Consider the following 22,889-nt stretch of genomic DNA (forward strand, 5'->3'; position numbering starts at 1 on the left):
TCATTCATTCAATTGTATTAATAAAGCACTTACTGTGTGCAGAGCACTGTACTAAGTGCTTAGAAAGTACAATTCAGCAACAGAGACAATCCCTACCCAACAATGGACTCACAGTCTAGAAGGTAGGAGGCAGACATCAAAACAAGTAGACAGGCATCAATAGCATCAGTATAATTATAGATATATACACATAATTAATAAAAATAAATAGAATAATAAATATGTATATATATACACAAATGCTGTGGGGCAAGCGGGGGCAGAGCAGAGGGAGTGAGTCAGGGTGATGGGGAGGGAAAGTGGAGCAGCAGAAAAGGGGGACGTAGTCTGGGAATGCCTCCTGGAGGAGGTGAACTTTCAGTAGGGCTTTGAAGGGGGGAAGTGTGCTAGTTTGGCAGATGTGAGGATGGAGGGCATTCCAGGCCAGAGGTAGGATGTGGGCCAGGGGTCAGACAGGCAAGAACGAGGCACAGTGAGAAAGTTAACACCAGAGGAGTGGAGTGTATGGGCTGGGCTGTAGAAGGGGACAAGGTGATGGGGAGCTTTGAAGCCAATAGGACATGATAGATGAGTTGGTAAATATTGATACTTCCAGTATTACTGGAAATAATTGCAAAGGCATGCTCTTTTGTGGCAACCTGAAAAGTAAGCTAATTACTAAGTGCAAAGGACACTTGGTACCTTCTTTTCTGTTGTGTAATGTACTAGCTGGCTGGGGAATCACTTCTGAAAAAACCTTTCTCTACCAAGGAGTGGAGTTGAATTGAAAGGGGATTTGCATTACTTAGAAGTGAGTGATTTACCTAACCCCAGCATCAACCTTGCCTAGGCCCTGCCTGGCTGCTGCAAGTGACATCGTTCATTCTCTTCCTGCATTGCTTCTTTGTAAAAGTGTCCCAGGTACTTACTATAGTAATAATCAAAGCAACAATAGCCATTTGTATTTTGTCATGAGATATGGCCAAAGGCCTCCTGATTCCTTAACAGCAAAGTAAAATGTGAAACTGACAGGACAGGCGAGACATACATATGAAATGAGAAATAAATATGAAGAAAAATAGGAATAGTAAATTAAGGAAAATGGAAAAGCTTTTATAAACTCATCTCACAAAAGCCATTTTAGGTAAACAGTAGTCATGACACATCTAAATATTCCACAGACAGGACCCATGGAAATCTTGATTGATTGCGGGGTCCCGACCCAAGTCTCAGTAGAAGAGCAGATAGGTTAAGATTGCAAGAGCCCACATACCCAGGTTATCTGGACAATTGAGGCCAAAATGTAGTTTGGGCCCTTGAATTTTCCTGATCTCATGCATGCATAGACCTGGAAATTGCATCTCACTTTCAGCTACTGAACGTCCTCATTTTGATATGGCTCAAATCTTAGTCTTGGCTGGGAAAGTGATGACATTGTCTTTTATATTTAAAATCCTTGCTCCACTGTCCAGTCACCTTACTCACTTGTTGAGCGAGAATTTCGACTGGCCTTGGTATGAAAGAGAAAATGGATCCTCCTTATCTAACCCCAACCACCTCGTTTTACCTTCCATCAGAAATAATCAAAGAGATGGCTTCATTACAAGTTCTGATTACTCTTCTAATGTTAAAGAAGACCTAGTTAGAGAGAAGAGCAGGACAGAAGCAGGACAGAAGCAGGACAGAAGCCTGAGGTTTCAGGGACAGCAAAAAGTAGTAAGGGATGGAGTGGACCCCTGCGACATGTCAGAAAGCAATGAATTGAGTCAAAAAGAATCCAAATCCCAGGACAGAGAGGAATAGTGACATCTATGGGGCTTGTAGATCCCTCCTTCCATTCATACATTCAATAGTATTTATTGGGCACTTACTGTGTGCAGAGCACTATACTATAATAATAATGTTGGTATTTGTTAAGCACTTACTATGTGCAGAGCACTGTTCTAAGCGCTGGGGTAGATATAGAGAAACAGCGTGGCGCAGTGGAAAGAGCACGGGCTTTGGAGTCAGGGCTCATGAGTTCGAATCCCAGCTCTGCCACTTGTCAGCTGTGTGAGTGTGGGCAAGTCACTTAACTTCTCTGTGCCTCAGTTCCCTCATCTGTAAAATGGGGATTAAGACTGTGAGCCCCACGTGGGACAACCTGATTCCCCTGTGTTTACCCCAGCGCTTAGAACAGTGCTCTGCACATAGTAAGCGCTTAACAAATACCAACATTATTATTATTATATAGGGTAATTAGGTTGTCCCACATGAGGCTCACAGTCTTAATCCCCATTTTACAGATGAGGTAACTGAGGCCCAGAGAAGTGAAGTGACTTGCCCACAGTCACATAGCTGACAAGCGGCAGAGCAGGATTCGAACCCATTACTTCTTGTGCTTGGAAGAGTACACTATAATAATAGACACATTCCCTGCCCACAGCAACTTACTTCCAGACACTAGATTTTAAAAAGAGCATTTTGGGATGCTTGGATCCCAAGCATCCAAGACACATCATAGAAGCAATAAGGTGGTATTTTAGGGACCATGCTTTGCCCTGACTTTCAAAGGGTGAAAGGGTGAGAGGGTCTAAACCAGAAGAAGGGTAATCTATGAAGCAAGATTACCACAAACCCAGATCCTACCCAAGCCAATTTCTCTTTTGCATCTCATCTTCAGAGATCGTGGAGAAGAATGTGATGATAAGAACAAGATCAACGGGGATGGCTGTTCTCTCTTTTGCAGACAAGAACTGTCCTTCAATTGCATTGGTAAGTCTGATCCGTAGCCCACCAGTCCAAGCTGCTGATGGGCATCTCTCTTGGTAAATAAAAATCACAGTGATCTATAATGTCAGTCATCCGACCAGGAACTGTAAACAATGCTGAGAGAGGAAGGGAAAGAGCAAGACTTCTTGGGATTTGTGTTTGGAAAGTAAATGGACTTCCCCACCTTATGGTGATTCAAATGGGAAATTGGTTTTGAACACCTTTGTGGCTTGCCTGGGTCTTTTTGTGGATTGATCTCTGTGAGGGAGGCTGTGAATTGCCCCTTGCTGGTAAACAGAGGAAGGGGCCTGGGAGCTGGAGCTGGATCCCAAGTAGACCCAAATGAGGTTACACCTCTTTTGAGATGCAAATAGATACCTGAAGATCAAAGGTCCAGCTAATCCCCTTTCCTGGAGGTGAAAACGATTTAATCAGGTTTCATTTTCCATCCTGGTTTGCCTTAATTAGCAAACACAATGGCCAGAAGATGTTCTAGCAATGGAGACCTGAGCTGTTGCAGAAGGGGATAAAGAGTTTGGGTGGAGACCCTGATTTGTTCCTGAAAATCCGTGAAACCACAAACCACAATAGATTAGCGGGTGGGGAGATAAAAAAAAAATCCTGGAATTTGGGCATGTTCACAACTCTGACACTTAGGTGGAAAAATTTTCCTATTCCCTGGTTTCAAAGGAAGAGAGTGGGACAGGTAGTAGAAGTGGTGATGTCTATTGGGCCTGCAAGACTAGGTCAAGAGTGTGGCGTAGACATCCACAGAGATGGTATCAAGGGAATAGGGAAATGCCACATATCCTGATGCCTACCTGTGGATGGGAGGGGCAATACCCCCATCTGATGATGCCCACATCTGCTGACTCTCTTGACCACTGCTCAGTGAAGAAGGAGGAGCAAGAAGTGGCTGAGTTGACTCAAACAATCATTCATATTTATTGAACCCTCACTAAGCTCTTGTGAGAGGATAGTGCAATAGAGTTGGTAGACAAGCAGTTTTCAGACTATAGTGGTTTCAAACTAGAATGGAAAAGAATGGAGAATGTCTACATCTATCTTCATTACTTCTTCTCTAATTGTCTCTTTGACCACCTCCAATCTCATTTCCACACCCTTCACTCCTCGAAAACTGCCCTCTAAAAGGTTTCTGATGATCTCCTTGCCTAATCTATTGGCCTCTACTCCAACTTAATCCTCCTTAACCTATCATCTGCCTTCAACACTGTCAACTACCCCATTCTCCTGGAAACAGTTTCCAACCTTAGCTCAAGTGACACTGTCCTGTCCTGATTCTCCTCATCTCTCTGGCAGTTGATTCTCAATCTCTTTTGCAGATTCCTCTGCCATCCACCCTCTATCTATGGGAGTTCCGTGATGCTCAGTTCTTGGTCCCCTTCTATTTTTCATCTACATCCACTCCCTTGGAGAACTCATTTGTTCCCAGGCTTCAACTGCTTTGCAGATGCTTCCCAAATCTACAACTCCAGCTCTGATCTCTTCTCTGTTGCCTCATATTTCCTCCGGCCTTCAGGACATCTCTACTTGGAATGTCCCACAGACACCTCAGATTTAACATGTACAAAACAGAACTCCTTATCTTCTTGCCCATACCCTGTCCTCCCCCCAACTTTCCTATCATTGTAGAAAGTACCGCCATCCTCCCTGTCTCATAAATCCATGACTTGTACTCGATTTATCTCTCTCATACAGCCCACATATTTAATCTGTCCCCACATCTTGTCGGTTGCCCCTTCACATCATTGTTAAAATTCATCCTTTCCTTTATATCCAAACTGTTACTACGCTGATCCAAGTACTTATCCTGTATTGACTACTGCATGTGCCTTCTTGCTGACCTCCTTGCCTCCTGTCTCTCCCCACTTCAGCCAATACTTCATTTTGCTGCCTGAATCATTTTTATAAAAAAAGTTGAGTCCACATCTCCACAGTCTCCAAGAATCTGGTGGTTGCCCATCCACCTCCACATCAAACAGAAACCCCTCATCATCATATTTAAAGCCCTCCATCAGCTTGCCCCATCCTTCCTTACCTCACTGACCTCTTACTGTAGCCCAGCCCACACACTTCACTCCTCTAGTGTCAGCTTGCTCACTGTGCCTCGGTGATGATGATTGATTAACTGATTGATTGATTGATAGCACATGAAGTGCCTATAAGGAATTCACTTCTACAAATGTCAAATGCCCTTGATCGTGTACCAAGTTGTGCTGGGAAATGATGTGGTCAGGTGGAATTGTAGCATCCCAAAATGGAGTCACATAGACATTTAGAGAATAAATATGGCTTTTAAATTTTACTTAAAAAATCATTATTCTCACTAAAAGTGAACAGATAGCCTTCTGAGTGTACGTTGTTATGGCAGAAAGAGAAAAGTACCTTTGGGAAATTTCACCCATAACTTTACTAAAATGGCCATTGCCTCCTCTCTTTCTTCTTAAATGTCATCTAGACTAAGACAGTAGAAAACATTACACCGATGTTTATTTTGTAAAATATCTGTTAACCTTTCACCTGCCTCCACACCAAGAATGAGCTGCCATTTCACTATTAGGGTATTTTCTAACTTGGAGGCATGCTTGGAGGCATACCCATGCGGTAGAAAGTCCAGAAACTGTCAGAACAATTGGCAACTATGTGGCTTCTAGACTGCCCTCTCCTGTGAAATCCCAGGAAATTTTTTAACAAGTGGCTTAAAACCAGAGTGGAGCTCCCAGAGGGCCATCTACTTGCTTACATTTATGCTTGGCACCTCAAAGGCTCAGAATTTTGATGGCTTAGAATCTCTAACATCCTGATGTGGGAGGTATTTACATGAATCAACATGAAAATCTCCACAGGGTGGATCCACAGTTTGCCTGGCACCTCCAACAGGGGCTGATAATCTGGTGTGTAAGAACCCGTTAGTTTTTCTTAATACTTTTGCACCCAGAAAAATGAGGGTTGCTCACCCAATGATGCGTGACATCCTCGATACTGTCTGAGTTCCCAAGAGTTTCTACACCTTTGGTCTCTTTCATCTGCCCCATGTCTCATCTCTGTTGTTCTAGATGGAGCCACATCTCCCTGATGTTCTGCTGCCCCTCAGGAAATACTAGAGAGCTGGGGAACAGGGAAAGGAAAATGACAATCAACAGAGACCACCAGGATATCTTCCTAGAAATAAGAAACTTAGTGCAGTGCTTAATCAAACAATTAATCAGAGGTATTTATTGAAACTTATTGTGTGCAGAGCACTGTACTAAGCATTTGGGAGAATACAATAAAGTAGATTTGGTAGGTATCTTCCATTCCCACAAGGGATTTCCAGTCTAGAGGGGGAGATTATCAAATTGCTGTACACATTATCCATTGTGTATGGACCTAAACTGTCTCAAAGAGTACTTATCTTAATCCTAGCAGGGCACCCTGCACAATAAAGGTTAAACAAGCCATCAGAGTTCAGCTGATTCTTAACTGAAAGTCACAACTGACCTGTTCAGCTTCACACTCAATCGATTAATTGCGTTTATTGAGCACTTACTTTGTGCAGAGTACTGTATTAAGCATTTGAGAGAGTACATTCTAATGGAGTTGGCAGACACATTCCCTGCCCACAGTATTCCCTCCACTCTAGACTGTAAGCTCACTGTGGGCAGGGAATATGTCTATTATTATATTGTGCTCTCCCAAGCACGTAGTACAGTGCTTTGCACACAGTAAGCTCTCAGTAAATACAATTGAATGGATGAATGAATGAATAAGCTAGTTTAGAGCCTAGAAGGGGATGTATGCATAAATGCTCTACATAAGCACACCATCTAGGTGTGCTAATTCATGCGCAGATGGGGCTCACCGGCCAGTGTCCCCATGCTATTTTCAAATCCAGAAATGAAATCAAGAAAACAAACATCAGTGTATTTAATCTGGCCAGTCTCCTCACTCTCTTCTCCTTTGGCTTGTCCTGCTATCAGTGCCTTTGACTTCCTGACAGATTCACTAAGCCTCTTGTTGGGTGACACAGCCCTCAAAACCTTCCTCTGCATTAGGGCATACAACTCAAATAGACATCCCCGTTGGTCCCCTACCATCTCTAAATTAAATAAGGTATGATCAGTCTGCCTCCCTATCCCTCAGCCCCTCCTGGCAGTGGGAAGAGAAGGAGTCTCTAATCAGGATTGTCAGGCTACCCTGGCCTTCTCAGAGTAAAGGCGGCGGAGTGGGGGGAAGCGGGGGGGTAGGGAGGAGAGACAAGACAAGATGAATCGCACTGCTTTTCTGAAGATACTGTGACCAGACTTTAGAAAAACAGTGAGAAAGAAACAAAATAGCATCTGGTGGTGTTGGTGTTTTTTTTTTATTACTGTGAATTTTAAAAAATGTATAAGTCACATTCTTCCATTTTCAACTTCACCTCTGGGTGAGCTGGGGCAGGTAAGCAACTTTCACAGCCAGGATTTGGGGATCGTGGCTAGACACAGCTTGTTCTCTGATGATGGGAATAAGACCTGATCCTTTACATTTCTACTTTTTGCCTTTCTGGTCATCATTTGGCCAAGAGAGGCAGACCATATTCAGCTCACACTATTCATTTCATGCAAGACACCAGATCAGAGGAACAGCCAGCCATGATTTTTACCCTCCAAATCACTGACATCATCACCCCCACCCCATTTCCGCCCCCCCAGGCTATTGAGTCCCATCGTGTCCATTCATTTATCTATCTGATCATTATTCCCACAATCCGAATTTTAATGAGAGAAGCCAAATTGTTTTAGCCCAGAGGGTCGTTTGAAAATGAGTCCTGTTCAGTAGCTAAATTCCTGCCCAGATTCCAAGAGGTCATAATCCCATATTATTTTTTTAAATTGAGAATTGTAAATGGGATAGGGAGAAAAAGGAGAGCAGGTTCTTTTGAGCTAGTAACACAAAGCATCAGAGGGGAGCCCTGAAAGAACAAAAAAGAAAGGAAAATGCAAGGAAAGAAGGAAATGAAAAGTTGGCATTAAAGGGAGTGTTAGGGATCAGAGAAAAAGATAGGTTTCTTCTGAGAATCAGCATTATCTTGTGAAGAGTAGCACATGAGCCTGAGAATCCAGTGTGTAGGACTTAGTTCTGGTATGGTTCAGTTCTCCATTCAGGCTTGGATTCTATGGGTTTGGGTGGAAATAAAAATAAATTTGGTGCCTTTGGTGTTTGATGCAAGCATTTCTAGTCCTCAGTCAGTACTGCTTCCTGATTTTAGGGACTGAGGAAACATCTTGGAATTAATATAAATCTTGATATCAGACATAATACCAGAACAGAACTTTGGGGTTCATTTAGGAATTTGGGCAGGTAAATCTGGAATGTCAAGAATCAGTATGTCCTGGTAATATGTAAAACATACTTCCTCACAATAAGCATACTGGGTCAGTATGAACAAAGATTTCCAGATCATCAGTATATTTTTGAACGAATGTTTAATTCAGAATGTGGGAATTTGCTCTGGAAACACATGAAGATTTCAACTATATTGCCTAAATGCAAATAAACAAATTGTCACAAATGAATCTTCACCTCTCACCTTTTAGCAAATATTTATATGTGGTGGCTCAAAATAAGCATTTTGTACCTTTTTGGGGGGGAACTTCATAGGCATTTGATATGAAATTTGCCCAGTGGTTGATTTAGGCCCCTTATAAGATAGAGGAGAATAAAATGGGCAGTGGGTTGAGATAGGGGAAGATAGTTTAAAAGAGATTAAAAATATCTGTGGGGTGTGCCCCAGGAATTTGAAACCAACTGCTTAGGTAAAATAATTGTGGTATTTGTTAAGCACTTTTCAAATGTCAAGCACTGAACTAAGCGCTGGGGTAGATACAAGATAATCAGGACACACAGACTCCCTGTCCTTCATGGGGTTCACAAGCTAAGGGAGAAAAAGAACAAGGATTTAATCCTCATTTTACAGATGAAGAAACGGACACTCAGAGAAGTGAAGTGACTTGCCTATAGTCACACAGCAGACAAGTGGTGGAACTTGGATTAAAAATCATGTTCCCTGATTCCCAGGCCAATCCTGGGATTAGGCCTGGGAATTAGGGCATCCTAGTGTTTGACCAAGAGAAGATGAGGGCAATCTCTTTGTTTCCTTAAGTGCTTTAGATAAACTACAGAGTCTCTTTAATGTGCAGAAGTTGTTTACTGGTAACATTTATTATTTACCTTTGATAAGTGTTTTCAGTTCTTCATTCTGATTTCATTATCTTTTCCCCTTCCTTTTGGAAGACCCTGGTGGATATGGAGGCCAAGAAGTTGAGTGGTAATATCAATGAGTCAGTCAATCAATGGCATTCATTGAATGCTTACTGCGTGGAGAGCACTGTGCTAAGCACTTGGAAAAGTACACTTATAATTGTGTTGGTAGACACGATTCCTGCTCACAAAGATCTTATGGTCTGTAGAAAGGGTGAAATTGCCCTGCTTGCAGAGCCCCCTGATAGCAGTGAAAATGAAGAAATACAAAATTCTCAATCCTTCAGGATGCCTTTTCACTTAAATCCGTTTGGTTCAAACAGCTACCTTTGGGGTCACCATCACTCTTTCTCTGCTTTCTGCTCCTTCTGATGCTGTACCTGTCTAGGGCCAGCAAAAATGTATCTAGATCCTCTTAAAAGACCCACTCAGCTAGTGCCAAACTTTCCAGAAAAATCTCATTAATCAAGAAAGAACTTAATTCCAGCCTGTTCTGTGTCAATGGGCTTTATTTCAAGCTTCCTTGACTTTGAGAATTTTAACTCCTGCTCTAAAGGAACTGTCAATATGTTGCCATTGGCGCCCTATCTCTGACCCTCGTTTTTCCTTCTAGTCAAACGATTCCTACAGCTCCAAAGCACTAATCATATTTTAATTTTGAGGCTATATAGTATTGAGAATAATATTCATATTCATGAACTCTAATCTCCATAAAAAGAGAATACCCTCAAGGGAAATTGAAATATTGAATGAGTGATAAAACATAATTTTCCGCTTCTTTTTTTTGAGGGGTGGGAAGCAGAGGGATAATGTGCTTAAAATAAATTGATGAATGGCCAGAAAAGAAACCACATACTTTCAAGATGGGCTAGACAATTTCTTGTCCCTTCCTGTACCTTTTCTCGTTTCTCCTACACCCTTTTCCACACACTTCTTCAATCATGATAATGCAGAAGGATGCTGTTTTGATGCCTGACTCTTCTCTGAATTTATGTCTCAATGAATAAATGATACAGATAGCTCAGGCTTTGCCTTCCATTTGGGGGGATATTTCAGATGAAAACTTTGTTGTTTTTCTTGAGTTATCAAGGTAATCTATACTTCATTGACTAGTTCATTAAATACTTAATTGAGAGAGATAAATCCTATTTGTTTTGCTCAAATTAGCAAGATAATGTTCTAGGTCGAACTAAGCCAAAGAGGTGAATTGAGAAACAAGTAGCGATCTATGGGTTGAAAAGAGATGAGCTATTTCCCAGAGGGAAAAATGAGATAGAACCATGTCTAGTGCTATTGGCAAGAAAATGGGCTTCATGAAGTCCCACCAAGAGAGTTGATTTTGAAAACAGCAGTCCAGATGGTGAGTGAGAATGGTCCAGAAATTGACCGTGGTATTGGGCCCCATTTTCTAAGCAAAGAGATTGGAGACTCATAAAATGAACCCCTGGTTAGAAGGGTACATTTCTCAGGCTGAACAAATCATTCTTCATGAAAATTGACCACAGGAGAAGGCTGCCTGGTTTCAGCTGTCAACACAAACCTGAAACTCAGGCCTAGGCTACCCTAAGATTAAACTGAATCTTGCAAACTTTTCAACAAGCCTGGGCTGAATTTTGAGTGAACTTGGCCAGACCCTTGGGCCTTGGGAAGGGATCTGGAAACTGTGCATATAAAATCAGCACATTGGTTCAATTTAATCCCAAACTGAAAAGTTGGACAATGATTCTAAATGGCCCACTTTTCCTTTGCTTTTTAATCCCAAACAGAAATTTGGGCTAAAATCCTTCATGGCACTGGAACAAATTATCTAAAATTAAACACTGAATGGTCAAGTGCGATACATCAACACAATTCCTGTTGAGTCATCAACACTCCAGTTATCCATCAAACCAATCATTGACCCAAGAAAATGGTGTCAGACTAGGACATCAATCGCAGCAGCTTCCTCCCTTTCACAGGGCTGGAACCCCTGGAGCCCAGCAGTGGGAACTCCATCCCAGGATGACCCAGATTGGTAATGGATTCAGCTGCAGCCCTGGTATAGGAAAGGGCAATGGGCTATTTTGAGCAGAAATATGAGTAGTCAATCAAAGAATACAAGAAATCCTCAAAGGTAATTCTGTGGTGGGTTTCATCTCTAGGACTGAACTACCCTGAGGAATGAGGCCCCTGGGCTTGATCTATCTGATGAGACCATGGAGTCCTTTGCACCTGAAGTCCACCATAACCTCCTTTGTGGAAAAATTAAACCCTAAAACTTAGTTCTCTGGGTTTCTAGAGTGGGACTGGAGAAGAAACTTCCAAAGCAGTTGAGGGGACAATTGCTGTGCTTTTGGGGATTTGGTATTTAAAAGCACCTCCTCTTCACCCCTTGTTTACTAGGTATCTTGGGATCAGCAAAAACTTAGAGCTAGCTAGTGTTCAGGTCATCTTTTAGGTGGCTGAGGTGCAGCCTAGCATAGAGTGGAATAGGGTACAGCCCACCATGTCTCTGTCCAAGCCCTCCTGACCTGGTATAACCATTACTAGAACCATCCCAGCCTGTCCCAATACTAGGCCCTGAGCAGCAACCAAGTATCTCTGAGCTGGATGTCCCCATCCCTGAACAAGATGGGACCATAAACAAACATCTGGGAAGGGTTTGCTTGATTAATTGATCAATTTATCAAGTTGTCCCATGGGCTCTGGGTCTAATTTGTGATCTTCAAGTAACTCACCCCAAGATTAACAAGGTTTCCAAGGTTTTTCTGTGGGTCACAATAGGTAGCAGCTCTCTGTCACTGAGTTGCTCTTTCCAGATCAGTTTAGCTTCCTCAACTGGTTCAGAGCTGAGCTAGTCAAATTTAGCAGCACTGTAGCCCCCTGCCTGACAACAGGGACAAAGAGGTATTTTTTTCAATGGTATTTTTTGAGTGCTTACAGTATGTGGAGGGCCCTGAACTAAGTACTTGGGAATGTACGATGCAATAGAATTGGTAGACATGATCCCTGCCCACAAAGAACTTACTACAAAATTACATAAATTCCAGTCTCTTGTTCCTTTCACTGACCATGCTGCTTCAGCTGGCAATGGGGGTAGGGTTAGGAGGGAGTGGCAGTGGAATGGCTAAAATTGCAAGGACAAGGCATTTCTATGGTGTTAGGGGTCAGGGAGGGATTGAAAGGGACAGCAGTTAAAGCTTCCTGGTCCTAGGTAGAGGCTTGGGATCATGGAACCTGTAAATTTGGAGCTTGAGACCCATTCCAAGTCTGTTCAACTTCACATTTCTAACGGAGGTAAACAACATGTCTCCCAAGTTTAGGAACTGAGGAAGTTTCTCAGGCTTTTTCTCTTCAGCCATTTCCCACTGCTCTTTAATTTCCTTTAATGTCAGGAAGGCAGTCTTCAAAGAGATTCCAACATTCACTGTCTAGGGAATACCACCATGGGAACTCAATTGTCTGTGGTCACCTTGGTTAGGAGAACATTTGCCAAACAATCATTTGGCAATTGATTGAATTTTTTAATCAGCCCAAGGTATGACTCATCTTGATGATATTCTGTCCCTCTAGAAACAGTTCAGAAACAGAAGACACCATAGAAATATCTTGTCCTTGCAATCTCAACTATTCCACTGCTACTCTCCCCCACCCCCACCTCTATTTCTAGCTGAGGAAGCATGGTCGGGGGAGGAACAAGGGACTGGGATTTAGGTAACTTTGTAGACCGTAAATTCCTTGTGGGCAGGGATCATGTCTACCAACTCTATTGTATTGTACATTCCCAAGCACTTAGTTCAGGGCTCTGCACACACAGTAAGCACTCAAAAAATACCACTGATTGATTGATGGATTGATTGTAAGCTTGACTCTTGGCCTGCTGAGGGACTTTGGACAAATCACTTAAATTATTGTATGTCGGTTTTCTCATTTGTAAAACAGTGAAAATCATTTCTACCTCCTCTTTTCCTCACAGGGCTGTTGTGGGAATAAAATGAGATCATTAATGTGAAAGTACTTTGGAAAAATAACAAAGAACTATGTAAATTACTATTATTATTGCATTTTACATCTCAAAGTGACCCACTGTGTCCCAAGCTTGAAATATTTCTATTTATCTCTCTTATCTTTCTTCACATCCATCTTTTTCGAATTACTCATTTAGTTCTATTTGTCTTACCCATTTATTTTTTAAGTACAATATTTGAGCACTTCCCAACATGTTAAACTTTTCCTGGTTCAGCAACTCGTTCAAAATCTTTCTTGTCCTGTTCTTTTGGGCAACTCAGTTCCAGAGAGATGTAGACAAATTGGAGGAGATTCAGGAAAAACAATGATGAAAACAATGAGGGGAATGGAGTTATTAACTGGTGAGGAAATATTAAAGGAGCCAAATACATGTGGAAAAATTGGAATATATTTCTCCCAGCACCTATGCATTCACTTTTCAAGTGTTCGCTTGCTTTTGCAATGCGATCACTTTGCAAACTTTAATCTACGGTCTTCTTTCACCTTTATGCCACCATCCTTTATTGCTTTTTTCACATCTTTTACGTATCAATTTGTTAAGCTGTTTTCCCCCAGATCTATTAGTTTGCATTATTGAGTAGAAACTCATTTTGCTGTCTATATTTTTAAACTCCATCAGTTCCTTGTATTATTTCTCTTTCCTTGTTGATGTTTAGGACACTTACCAATTCAGTGTCATCTGCAGCTTTCATTAATATTTTCTTCTTCATCATTAGAGAAAATGTTAACTACGGTTAGACCTAAAGCAAGCCCTAGAGGATCTTATTAGAAATATCCCCTCAGTTGGATACGATGTTCTTTTTTCAATTTTTGTTTGTTGCTTAAAGCCTGGCACATCAGCATTAAAGTAGCAGGGCATTGATCTTTTAGTTAAAACTAGTTATTCCCATGTTGCATGTAACCACCCCCCCCCACACACACACATACACACACACAGCTATGCATGTTTATCATTCAATCAATCAAATCAATCAATGGTATTTATTGAATGCTCATTATGAGCAGAGCACTGTCTAAGCACTTGGGAGAGTACAGTACAACATAATTGGTAGACATGTTCCCTCTTCATAATGAGCTCACAGTCTAGAGGGGGAGGTATTGTTTTAAAACAATACCAGTGACACTGAGCACTAATCAGTAAGTGTGTTATGGCTAAATAGAGTATTGTGCAACTGACCATCTAGATTTTATTTCAAGGATTCCTTCACCAGGTTCCTAAACTCTTCTGAGGCTTGAATCACACGAGTACTTTGTGGCCTTGAAATTTATTAGAGCATCAAATCACTTTATTGAAATCCTAATGCAGCATAGGGAAACTTGCTCATCCACCCATATTTAATTCTACTGAAACCTGATGTCTGAGAATGACTGGAACGGGGGCACTCTCCCAGAAAAGAACCTTGATTGGGAAACGTTTAACAAGAAATTGCAGGTTGACAGGAATTTGGGAGCTCCACTCTCCCTACCGTTTGGGCTCAGATTCAGGCTGATTAGGTGGCTGAGGGTAACGAAACATCCCTCCTAGTGTGGAAACTACCAAGCTTAAGTAACACGCTAGGGTGGCGGTGGAGCTCTTGAAGATTGAAACTAGGGGAATGGGCATTTCCTTTCTCCAGGAGCCCCAAGTAGTTGTAGCCATCATTCTCAACTTCCCCCATAGGCTGCTGCAAACCCTCAGGGGTTAAGATATTCAGACTGATCCATTCCAAGAATCTGTTACTTGGAGACAAAGCTTGTGCATTTTTGTCCTTTTTTTTGGACGAGTACTTATGTGGTATGAAGCTTGTTGTGGTTGGAACCATCCCTAAATAAACAGCTGAACTTAAAAATACTTGTTTTTGTCTGGTCTTTAAAAAAAATCGTAGTCATTGTACTAAAGAAGAATATATTGTGGTGCCAATCACTGTTTTCAAGGCTGAAAACAGGAAGCCACACTGGGTGTCTGTCCTCGGCACTTTAACCATTCTTTAACCATTGGATATTAAAGCCCCGTACAAGGATGTGGCTGATGCCATTAGTTAGGTAATATTACTCATGCTGTGGAAGGCTGTCCATCACAGATAAGTCAGCATCCTGTGTGGCTGCTTCCTGTTCTCTCCCAACCTCCCTCAGCTTCATGAAGGGAGAGCTCTCGTCTCTCCTCCAACAGGTAATCACCATCCTCAGTCGCCCATAGTCTTGGCTGTTCTGGTAGCTTCCCCAGCAGAATTTTCCAACCGGGTCCCAGAGGTAGCTGGCAAGCTTGAAATTGGAGAGTTCTAGCAGCATTATTGATGCTTTTTTAAGGGGAGTAGGATGTTTCATTACCTGGTTTTCCTCCAGGTTTCAACTGGAAGTTGGAAGGTCTTTTCAGTTGGAGTTGCCAATTTCTAGCATTTGTTCTAAAAGCTCCAGCCATCTCCTGAATCCTCCTGTTATTGGTTTCCTGGAAGCTGCTCTTTTACCTCTTAATTTTTCTGGATGATTTACTGGATATCAGCATCCTGTGGCTTATCACTCTCTACAGATTAATTGATGGTCACTTTTGACTTTTTTCCTTTCCAATTAGCTTTAAATTCTGAGAACTGATTTCATTTTTTGGTAAAATGTCTCTAACAGTAAAGCCATTATAGAAAGTAGGTCACTGCACAGACAAAATCATGATTCAATTGCCCCATATTCAGTGAACTAATATTGGGTGGATTATCTTGGGCCAGATCTGCACTAGACCAATAACTCATGAATTTACTCTCTAGAGTCAATGGTTTGTCCTTGTTGACTCAATAGCCAATCTGGGATTTTCACTTGTTCAGATGAGAGACACCTAAGTAACCCGGGACTGTGTCTGAATAAGGAAGACCTGAGCTTTAAGCTTGGGAAAGACCAGAAATGATGAGTTAGCCATTTCATCCTACTCTCACTACTGAATGGCTGAGTGAACTTTTTCAATTTGTATACTGTATATCTCAGTTTTCACATCTGAAAAAGGGGTCTTGATATCTTTCCTCCATTCCTATTTGCCGCCTCCCTATCTTCTGTGCTGGACTGGCCCACTGGTATACAGGAAAATTCCTTGTGGCAGTACCCCTGTGTGGAAGGTGGACTGTGTTGGATTCCAAGTGAGTTCTTTCATGTTTTCTCTGAGCAGGAACAGGAATGGAGTCACTTGGAGCCCATTAGATTAGCAGAAGCTCCTCAAACCACTCTCCCCTGACCCCTGACCTCTCAGCTCTCCCTCTCTCACCGGGACTTCTTGGTAAATATTTTGCAGCCAGTCTGGCCCTTGCTCAGATGAGATTGAACTGTGAAATTTAATGGCATTTAATACTGATCCTGACCATACTTAGTTGATAGAAGAGTTAAGGAAAACAATCGCCATCACTGTCCGAACATTTACAACAAGTCTATCTATGACTGTCTGGCTGGGTCATTAATTTTGAAAGTTCCTGGCAGGCTCTGACTCCCCTGGAGGAGGACCGCCACACCCAAATCAATCCACTTTAGCCAAATGCAGCTCCCTCAAGTCTTCAACTGTATGGGGAAGCACACAACCTAAAATTGACTTTTCCTCCAGAAGGGAGGAAAGGGTAAGATGAATGACTAATGGAGAATGAATGACTGTCCTTGATCAGTAGCCACATAATCTATCACATCCTACCTCCTTGGTCTTCATCGACAATCAAGTCATTCTAAGGGTGACATGAAACAGTCTTCTGTTTGTGAATACCTTATGTTTGCCTCTCCTGTTACTTGTGGGCAGGGATTGGGCCATTTTTTTGGTTTTGTTTTGTACTTCCCAAGCTCTTAATAAAATATATTGCACCCAGGGAGGGTTCAATAAATGCTATTGCTGAGACTGCTGCTGCTACTACTACTATTATAGTCTCTGGGAATCAATTGCACATCTGCTTTCCACTAGATTGCTAACTCCTTGAGTGCAGGAATCATGTCTACCAAGTCTATTGTACTGCATTTTCCCAAGTGCTCTTGACCACAGTAGGTGTTCAATAAATACCATTGATTGATCAATTTAAACCCAATGTTATTTCTCTGAACTTGACCCTCATTGATAGAGTAATGGAAGTACTTCACCAAGACCTACTGATGGCAGAAATACATGTTGCAAGGTAAAAGCCAGTAATTAGAAAGTTCTTAGTCTAACTCTTCTATTTTCATCTTCCATCCAAGCATAAGGTGTCTGAAAATCAATCAATCAATCAATCCCTAAATCAGTTGTATTTATTGAGTGCTTAATGTGCAGAGTGCACTGTACTAAGCACTTGGGAGAGTGCAGTATAACCATGTTGGTAGACACATTCCCTGCCCACAATGAGCTTTCAGTCTAGAGGAGGATACAGACATGAATATGAATAAATAAAATATGGATATTTATCTGAGTGCTGTGAAGATGAGGGAGCAGTGAATTAAGGGTTGAAAACCAAAGGTAAAGCTGATACAAAAGGGAGCAGGAGAAGAGGAAATGAGGGCTAGTTGGGGAAGACCTCTTGGAGGAGATGTGCCTTCACTAGGGCTTTGAAGGTAGGAGAGTGATTAGCTGTTGAATATGAAGAGAGAGTGTGTTCCAAGCCAGAGGCAGGATGTGGGTGAGAGGTTGGGGCGAGATAGACAAGATCAAGGCACAATGAGTAGTTTGGCATTAGTGGATCCAAGTGTACAGGCTGGACTGCAGCGGGAAATCACGGAGATAAGGTAGGAGTGGACAAGGTGATTGAGTGAAAAGGGAGAATCTGTCAGTCAGGGTCTTAATAGTCTCTGGCATTTGGAATTGACTTGGGACCAGTGGTAGGGAGAGCCAAGAGAAGGTCATATCCAATTGTTGGGATGTTGTTTCAGGAGGGGGTGCACCTCAGCTCGGCTCAGCAGGATCTTGGCAATCAGCTGGAGAGGCTCCATTTGGTTCAGACTACTTTGTCTCTCTGTTCTCTTCCTCCCTCGGGTTTTACAGACTCCAAGCAGACAGATTTATTGGGTCTTAAGCATAATCAGGAAGAAATTAGCCTCTGTGAGAATCACACATTGGCCTAACGGCCATTCTAAGCCTGCTTCCTCCTCTTGTGAAAATGAATTAATTCATCTTTTTGGAGCAAATCTAAGTCTCCTTTTATTCCTACACTTGATCTTATCAAAATCCTCTTACATTTATCACCCTATTACTAGAATGCAGTATTTCTCCTTCTGAGTATGTAGCAAAGGGCGGGGGGAGTCTTTTATGGGGTGGAGAAGGATAAGCAGAATGGAACAGTGGAGTGGCAGGCTTTGTTGAGTTAAAGGGGAGACTGTGAACCCCTTTAGACTGTAAGCTCCTCCTTGTGGCCAGAGAACAGGACTACCGTTTCTGTTTTTTGTACTCTCCCAAGTGGTTAGTACAGTGCTCTGCACACAGAAAGCAAGTATTCAATAAATACTGCTGATTGATTGCTTGATTGATGTGGGACAGAGACTGTGTCTGATCTGCTTATATTGTAACAATACCAGTGCTTAGTACAGTGCTGTGCACATAGTAAGTACTTAACAAACAGAACAATTTTTAGTATTATTATTATTATTTCTTAATTTTATGGGTTTCTTAAACTGACTCACAAGCTCTTAGTTCGTGTCAGAGACCTGGGATGTTGAGTGAGGCTGGGTATCTTGACTGAATAGCTGGAGATGAAATAATGATTTTGTTCCCACATCTGGGAGCCCCTCGAATCAACAACCTCCTCCCTCCTGCCCCTGTTTCACTGCAGGGAGCTGGTACCAATTAAGTCAACCGTTGGGAAGTTTTTTATAATTGGTTGTCTTTTTCCCTCGAGACTGTAAACTCCTTGTGGGCAGGGAACGTGTATACCAACTTTGCTGTATTGCATTCCCCCAAGCACCTAGTGCACAGTAAGCACTCAATAAGCACCATTAATTGATTGATTTTTCTTCCAGAGAAAATCTGTTCTGCTAGAAAGTACTGAGCCTATAGTATGAGGAGTTTTCCCAGTCAGAAGCAGAATATATAGTGTCTTTACCTGACTTTGAATCCTCATTACTTTTTTTCCTTCATGTCCGCTTAGGTGTGACCATTCTTGCTTGTGGTTAAAATTCTTTGAAGTCCTTATCTGAGAGAGTCTCAGTGGAGGTTTGGTTTGATTTTACAATAGTCACTGGTGATAGATTCACTTATTTACTACTGTTTACTGAGGACTGTTTATTCCGTTAAGAATGGACCATGGACCATAGTGTTGAGATGTGGCTCTCGGTGACACTGGCATGCTGTTATCTTAAGCTGCACCAGATTTTTTGGTCTATGTAAGAATTTTCCAAGAGTGAAAGTCAATGTTTGAAAGGAGAGTATGCATGTATGAGCAATGAAAATGGAAAAGCAACAGAGAGAGAAGGGGAAGCCTTGGGAGGGCCCCTGTTTAGTGAAGTTTAGATGTACTCTAAATTGGCCCTCATCATAGAGAAATGTATGCTGGAGAGATTTGTCATTTTTCCTTTGTCAGTCCACACTTTTTCCATCATGCATGTTATTGGTCACTGGAGTCTTCAGTTGGAAATAACCCATCATTTGATAATTGAATTATAATGAATTGATTTATTCTGGCTCTTGCAATGGTATTTTACTGTGTAAATTGTTTACAAAAATAAACAAGGGATTTAGAAACTTGGAAAGGACTCAAAATGCAGTGGCCATTGGATTCATTGACTCCCTCTGCAGATAGTCAAATCCCAAATAGGCTTTGTTCCTACCAGTTTTCAGTCTTTTCCTGACCAAACATGAGACAGCTGCCTGAAAGTTTAGAATGGGCTCAGGAGTCTCTTCTCATTGACCCCTTTAAGTGAGATACTTGTCACAAAGTGATGTTGATTGAGTTCCAGCAACTCAATCTAATCAGGAAAGGGGTCCATTTAGAACACTTCTCAGAGATCTGTGTCAGATCATCAGTGTGATCTGTATGAGACATGGATGCTCAGTACAGGAGACAATCTCTGTGAGTTGGAGTCAGGCAGCTTTGGCATATTACATGGGAGGAGATGTGTAACCTGTTTCACAAAGCTTGGCTCTTTGGAAAAGGGGAAGATTGTATTCTTCAGGACTATGAGAGACACCATCCATCTGTTATGAATTTGCTTTTGAGACATAAGGTTGTGGCACAGTTATTTTCAATAAAAGGGAAGCACTGTTGGCAAAAATATCCTACTAATAATTAATGAGATTAACAGTTTGCTTATCAGATGTAGTGCTGTTTAATTTTCACAGTGTGGTGCAATCACTTTCATTAATTATTGACTGTCCACAGGGCAAGAATAACTCATCAAAAGAATTTTTAAGAAGAAATTTTGGGTTAGACCCAAATCTGAATGGGGAAAACCTAATGTGTAGGGTCTGCTTACTGTTACTAAGAATTGAACCAAGCCAAAAAAAGTCTTTTCTTACTATCAGTAATATATATTGAACATCTACTATATGCTGAATACTGAACTAGGCACTTAGGAATATAGCCCCTGCCCTCAAGGAGCTTACAATTTATTGGGGGAGAGAGGGAAATACATTTTTTTTTACAAACTGAGCGAGCAAGGGGAAAATAGAGAGATATTGCTTTAATAACAGATGTATGAAAAGACAGGTAACTAAATGAGTAAATGATGGGTAGAGTAGGTGGATCACAATAATATGTAAATGTTAAGTAGGACTGTACATACAAAAATACTGACTATCTCCAGTGTGATAACATGCCCTGGGGTGATGCCATTTATTTGGAGAATGCTTCCTGAAGAAGGTGGCCTTTCAGAGGGTTTTGAAGATGGGGAGGGCTCAGATCTAATGGATTTAGAGTAGCAGTAAGGAGGCCCATCCCTGAGGAGCAGTGTGTTCAAGAGTTGGAGGTAGGTGAGTTCAGAACCAGGTAGAGTTAGGAGGTCACCTTGAGGGGAGCCAAGAGTGCAAACTGGAGAACTGTTGAAGAGAGCTCATATGAAGGAGGAAAAGTCTGTGAGAAGTCTGGAACCCAATGGTAAGAAGTTTCTCCTTGATGTGTAGGAAAATAAAGTCCTAGCCTTGATAGGCTATTGAGAAATGAGGGGAGGTGTGCTCAATGATGATTCAGGTAACAGAAAGTAGTACTGATTTAAGAAGGGAGAGTTTGGAGGCAGCTGATAGTGTAGTTCAGTTGGAAGATGGTGAGAGGTGGAACCAGGATGATGGCCATTTGGATAGAGAGAAAGGAATGGATCCAGAAATGATTGTGGAGGAATAATGTCAGGTTTTAGTGCTAGACCAGCATAAGAGTTAAAAGATATTGATGATTAGAAGATTATATAAAGTCTGCAAACTTGTAGGTGGTAGTGTTGATATTGTATGTGTTGGGAAAATTGGTTTAGGAGATAAGCTTAGGAGCTTGGTTTTATCAGTAGTGAGTTTAAGAAGAAACAAATTTCATTTCTCCAGATGCCATCCAGAACATCATCAGCACAGTTACTAATGATGGCATTTGTTAAGCACTTACTATGTGCAAAGCACTGTTCTAAGTGCTGGGGGATACAAGGTGATCAGGTTGTCCCACGTGGGGCTCACAGTCTTGATCCCATTTTACAGATGAGGTAACTGAGGCTCAGAGAAGTCAAGTGACTTGCCCAAAGTCACACAGCTGACAAGTGGTGGAGCGTGATTAGAACCCATGACCTCTGGCTCACAAGCCCATTCCCTTTCCATTGAGCCACGCTGCTTCTCTACTACTAATGATAGATTAGCTGATATGCTAATGGTAAATTCTTTGACATTTTATTGTCTTCCAATAGTTTTGTCTTAAACCCACCTGGCCATTGTAATTATTATTATTATTGATCATTTATTCAACACCACTGTTGTGATAGATGATGAATAAAACCCAGAATTAGATGGAGCTCTGGCCAATGGGCTTACAAGTATACTTATAAATTTGTAATTTGAGTTTCATTTTGACTGTTTCCTATTTGTATTTGTTATTGTTTTGTGATAAAAATCCAAAGATAAACATGTAGTCCCCATATAATTGAAGGGCACCCTGTCTGAGAAGCAGCATGACTTAGTGGATAGACCAAAGGCCTGGGAGGCAGGAGACATGAGTACTGATCCCAGGTTCACTATTTGCCTACTGCATTACCATAGGCAAGTCAGTTAACTTCTCTGAGACTCAGTTTCCCCATCTATAAAATGGAGATTCAATACCTTTTCTTTTTCCTCTTTAGACTGTGAACCCCATGGGGGACCAGAATCGGGTCAAACTTGATTGTCTTGTAATCTACCCATTTTTAGTATAGTACTTGGTATGTAGTAAATGATTAACAAATACCACTATTAGGATTATTGTACATTAAATTACCTTCTGCATAGGCAAACTGGATGCTATAACCATAGGTGAGTCAAGCAAGAGGATACTCTTTATTTAATGAATGCTTAGTGCAGAGCTTTGCACCCAGTAAACACTCAATAAATACCATTGATTGATTGGATTGAATTCCTTGTATGACTAGGATACCTGACTCCTTAGTCCTTCTCTCAAGAAGAGGTATTCATCCCATAATGGGAGGGGCTGTCCTCTGTCAGACATCCTTCCCCTGCAGAGATTGAAGACATATGCATAAGCAGCTAAGATTAACAGACTCCCTTATGCTTTTTGCCTCCCCTCCCTTCTGCAGATGAACCCAGCAGATGCTATTTCCATGACGGTGATGGGGTCTGTGAAGAATTTGAGCAAATGACCAGCATTAAAGACTGTGGTGTCTACACGCCAAAAGGGTTTTTAGACCAGTGGGCATCAAATACTTCAGTCTCTCATCAAAGTGACCAACAATGTCCAGGGTGGGTGGTGATCGGCCAGCCAGCAGCAACACAGGTAAGAAGGATCTTTGTTTTCCCATTCTGACAAACTTTCTAGGGCTTCAATCAATCAAAT

General features: G+C 41.7%; 1 protein-coding gene across 2 annotated transcripts in view; it reads left to right on the plus strand.

Moving 5' to 3' along the window:
- PAPPA (pappalysin 1) overlaps positions 1-22,889 on the plus strand; it is a 276,545-nt gene that overhangs the window by 117,940 nt on the left and 135,716 nt on the right. For both annotated transcript variants that reach the window (XM_029063723.2, XM_029063721.2), the window contains exons 9-10: positions 2,642-2,733; positions 22,633-22,829. In XM_029063723.2, coding sequence (XP_028919556.1) covers positions 2,642-2,733; positions 22,633-22,829 — 289 coding nt within the window. The remainder of the gene's footprint in view (positions 1-2,641; positions 2,734-22,632; positions 22,830-22,889) is intronic.

The sequence above is a fragment of the Ornithorhynchus anatinus genome, chromosome 4, assembly GCF_004115215.2.
Source record: "Ornithorhynchus anatinus isolate Pmale09 chromosome 4, mOrnAna1.pri.v4, whole genome shotgun sequence".
Classification (NCBI taxonomy): domain Eukaryota; kingdom Metazoa; phylum Chordata; class Mammalia; order Monotremata; family Ornithorhynchidae; genus Ornithorhynchus; species Ornithorhynchus anatinus.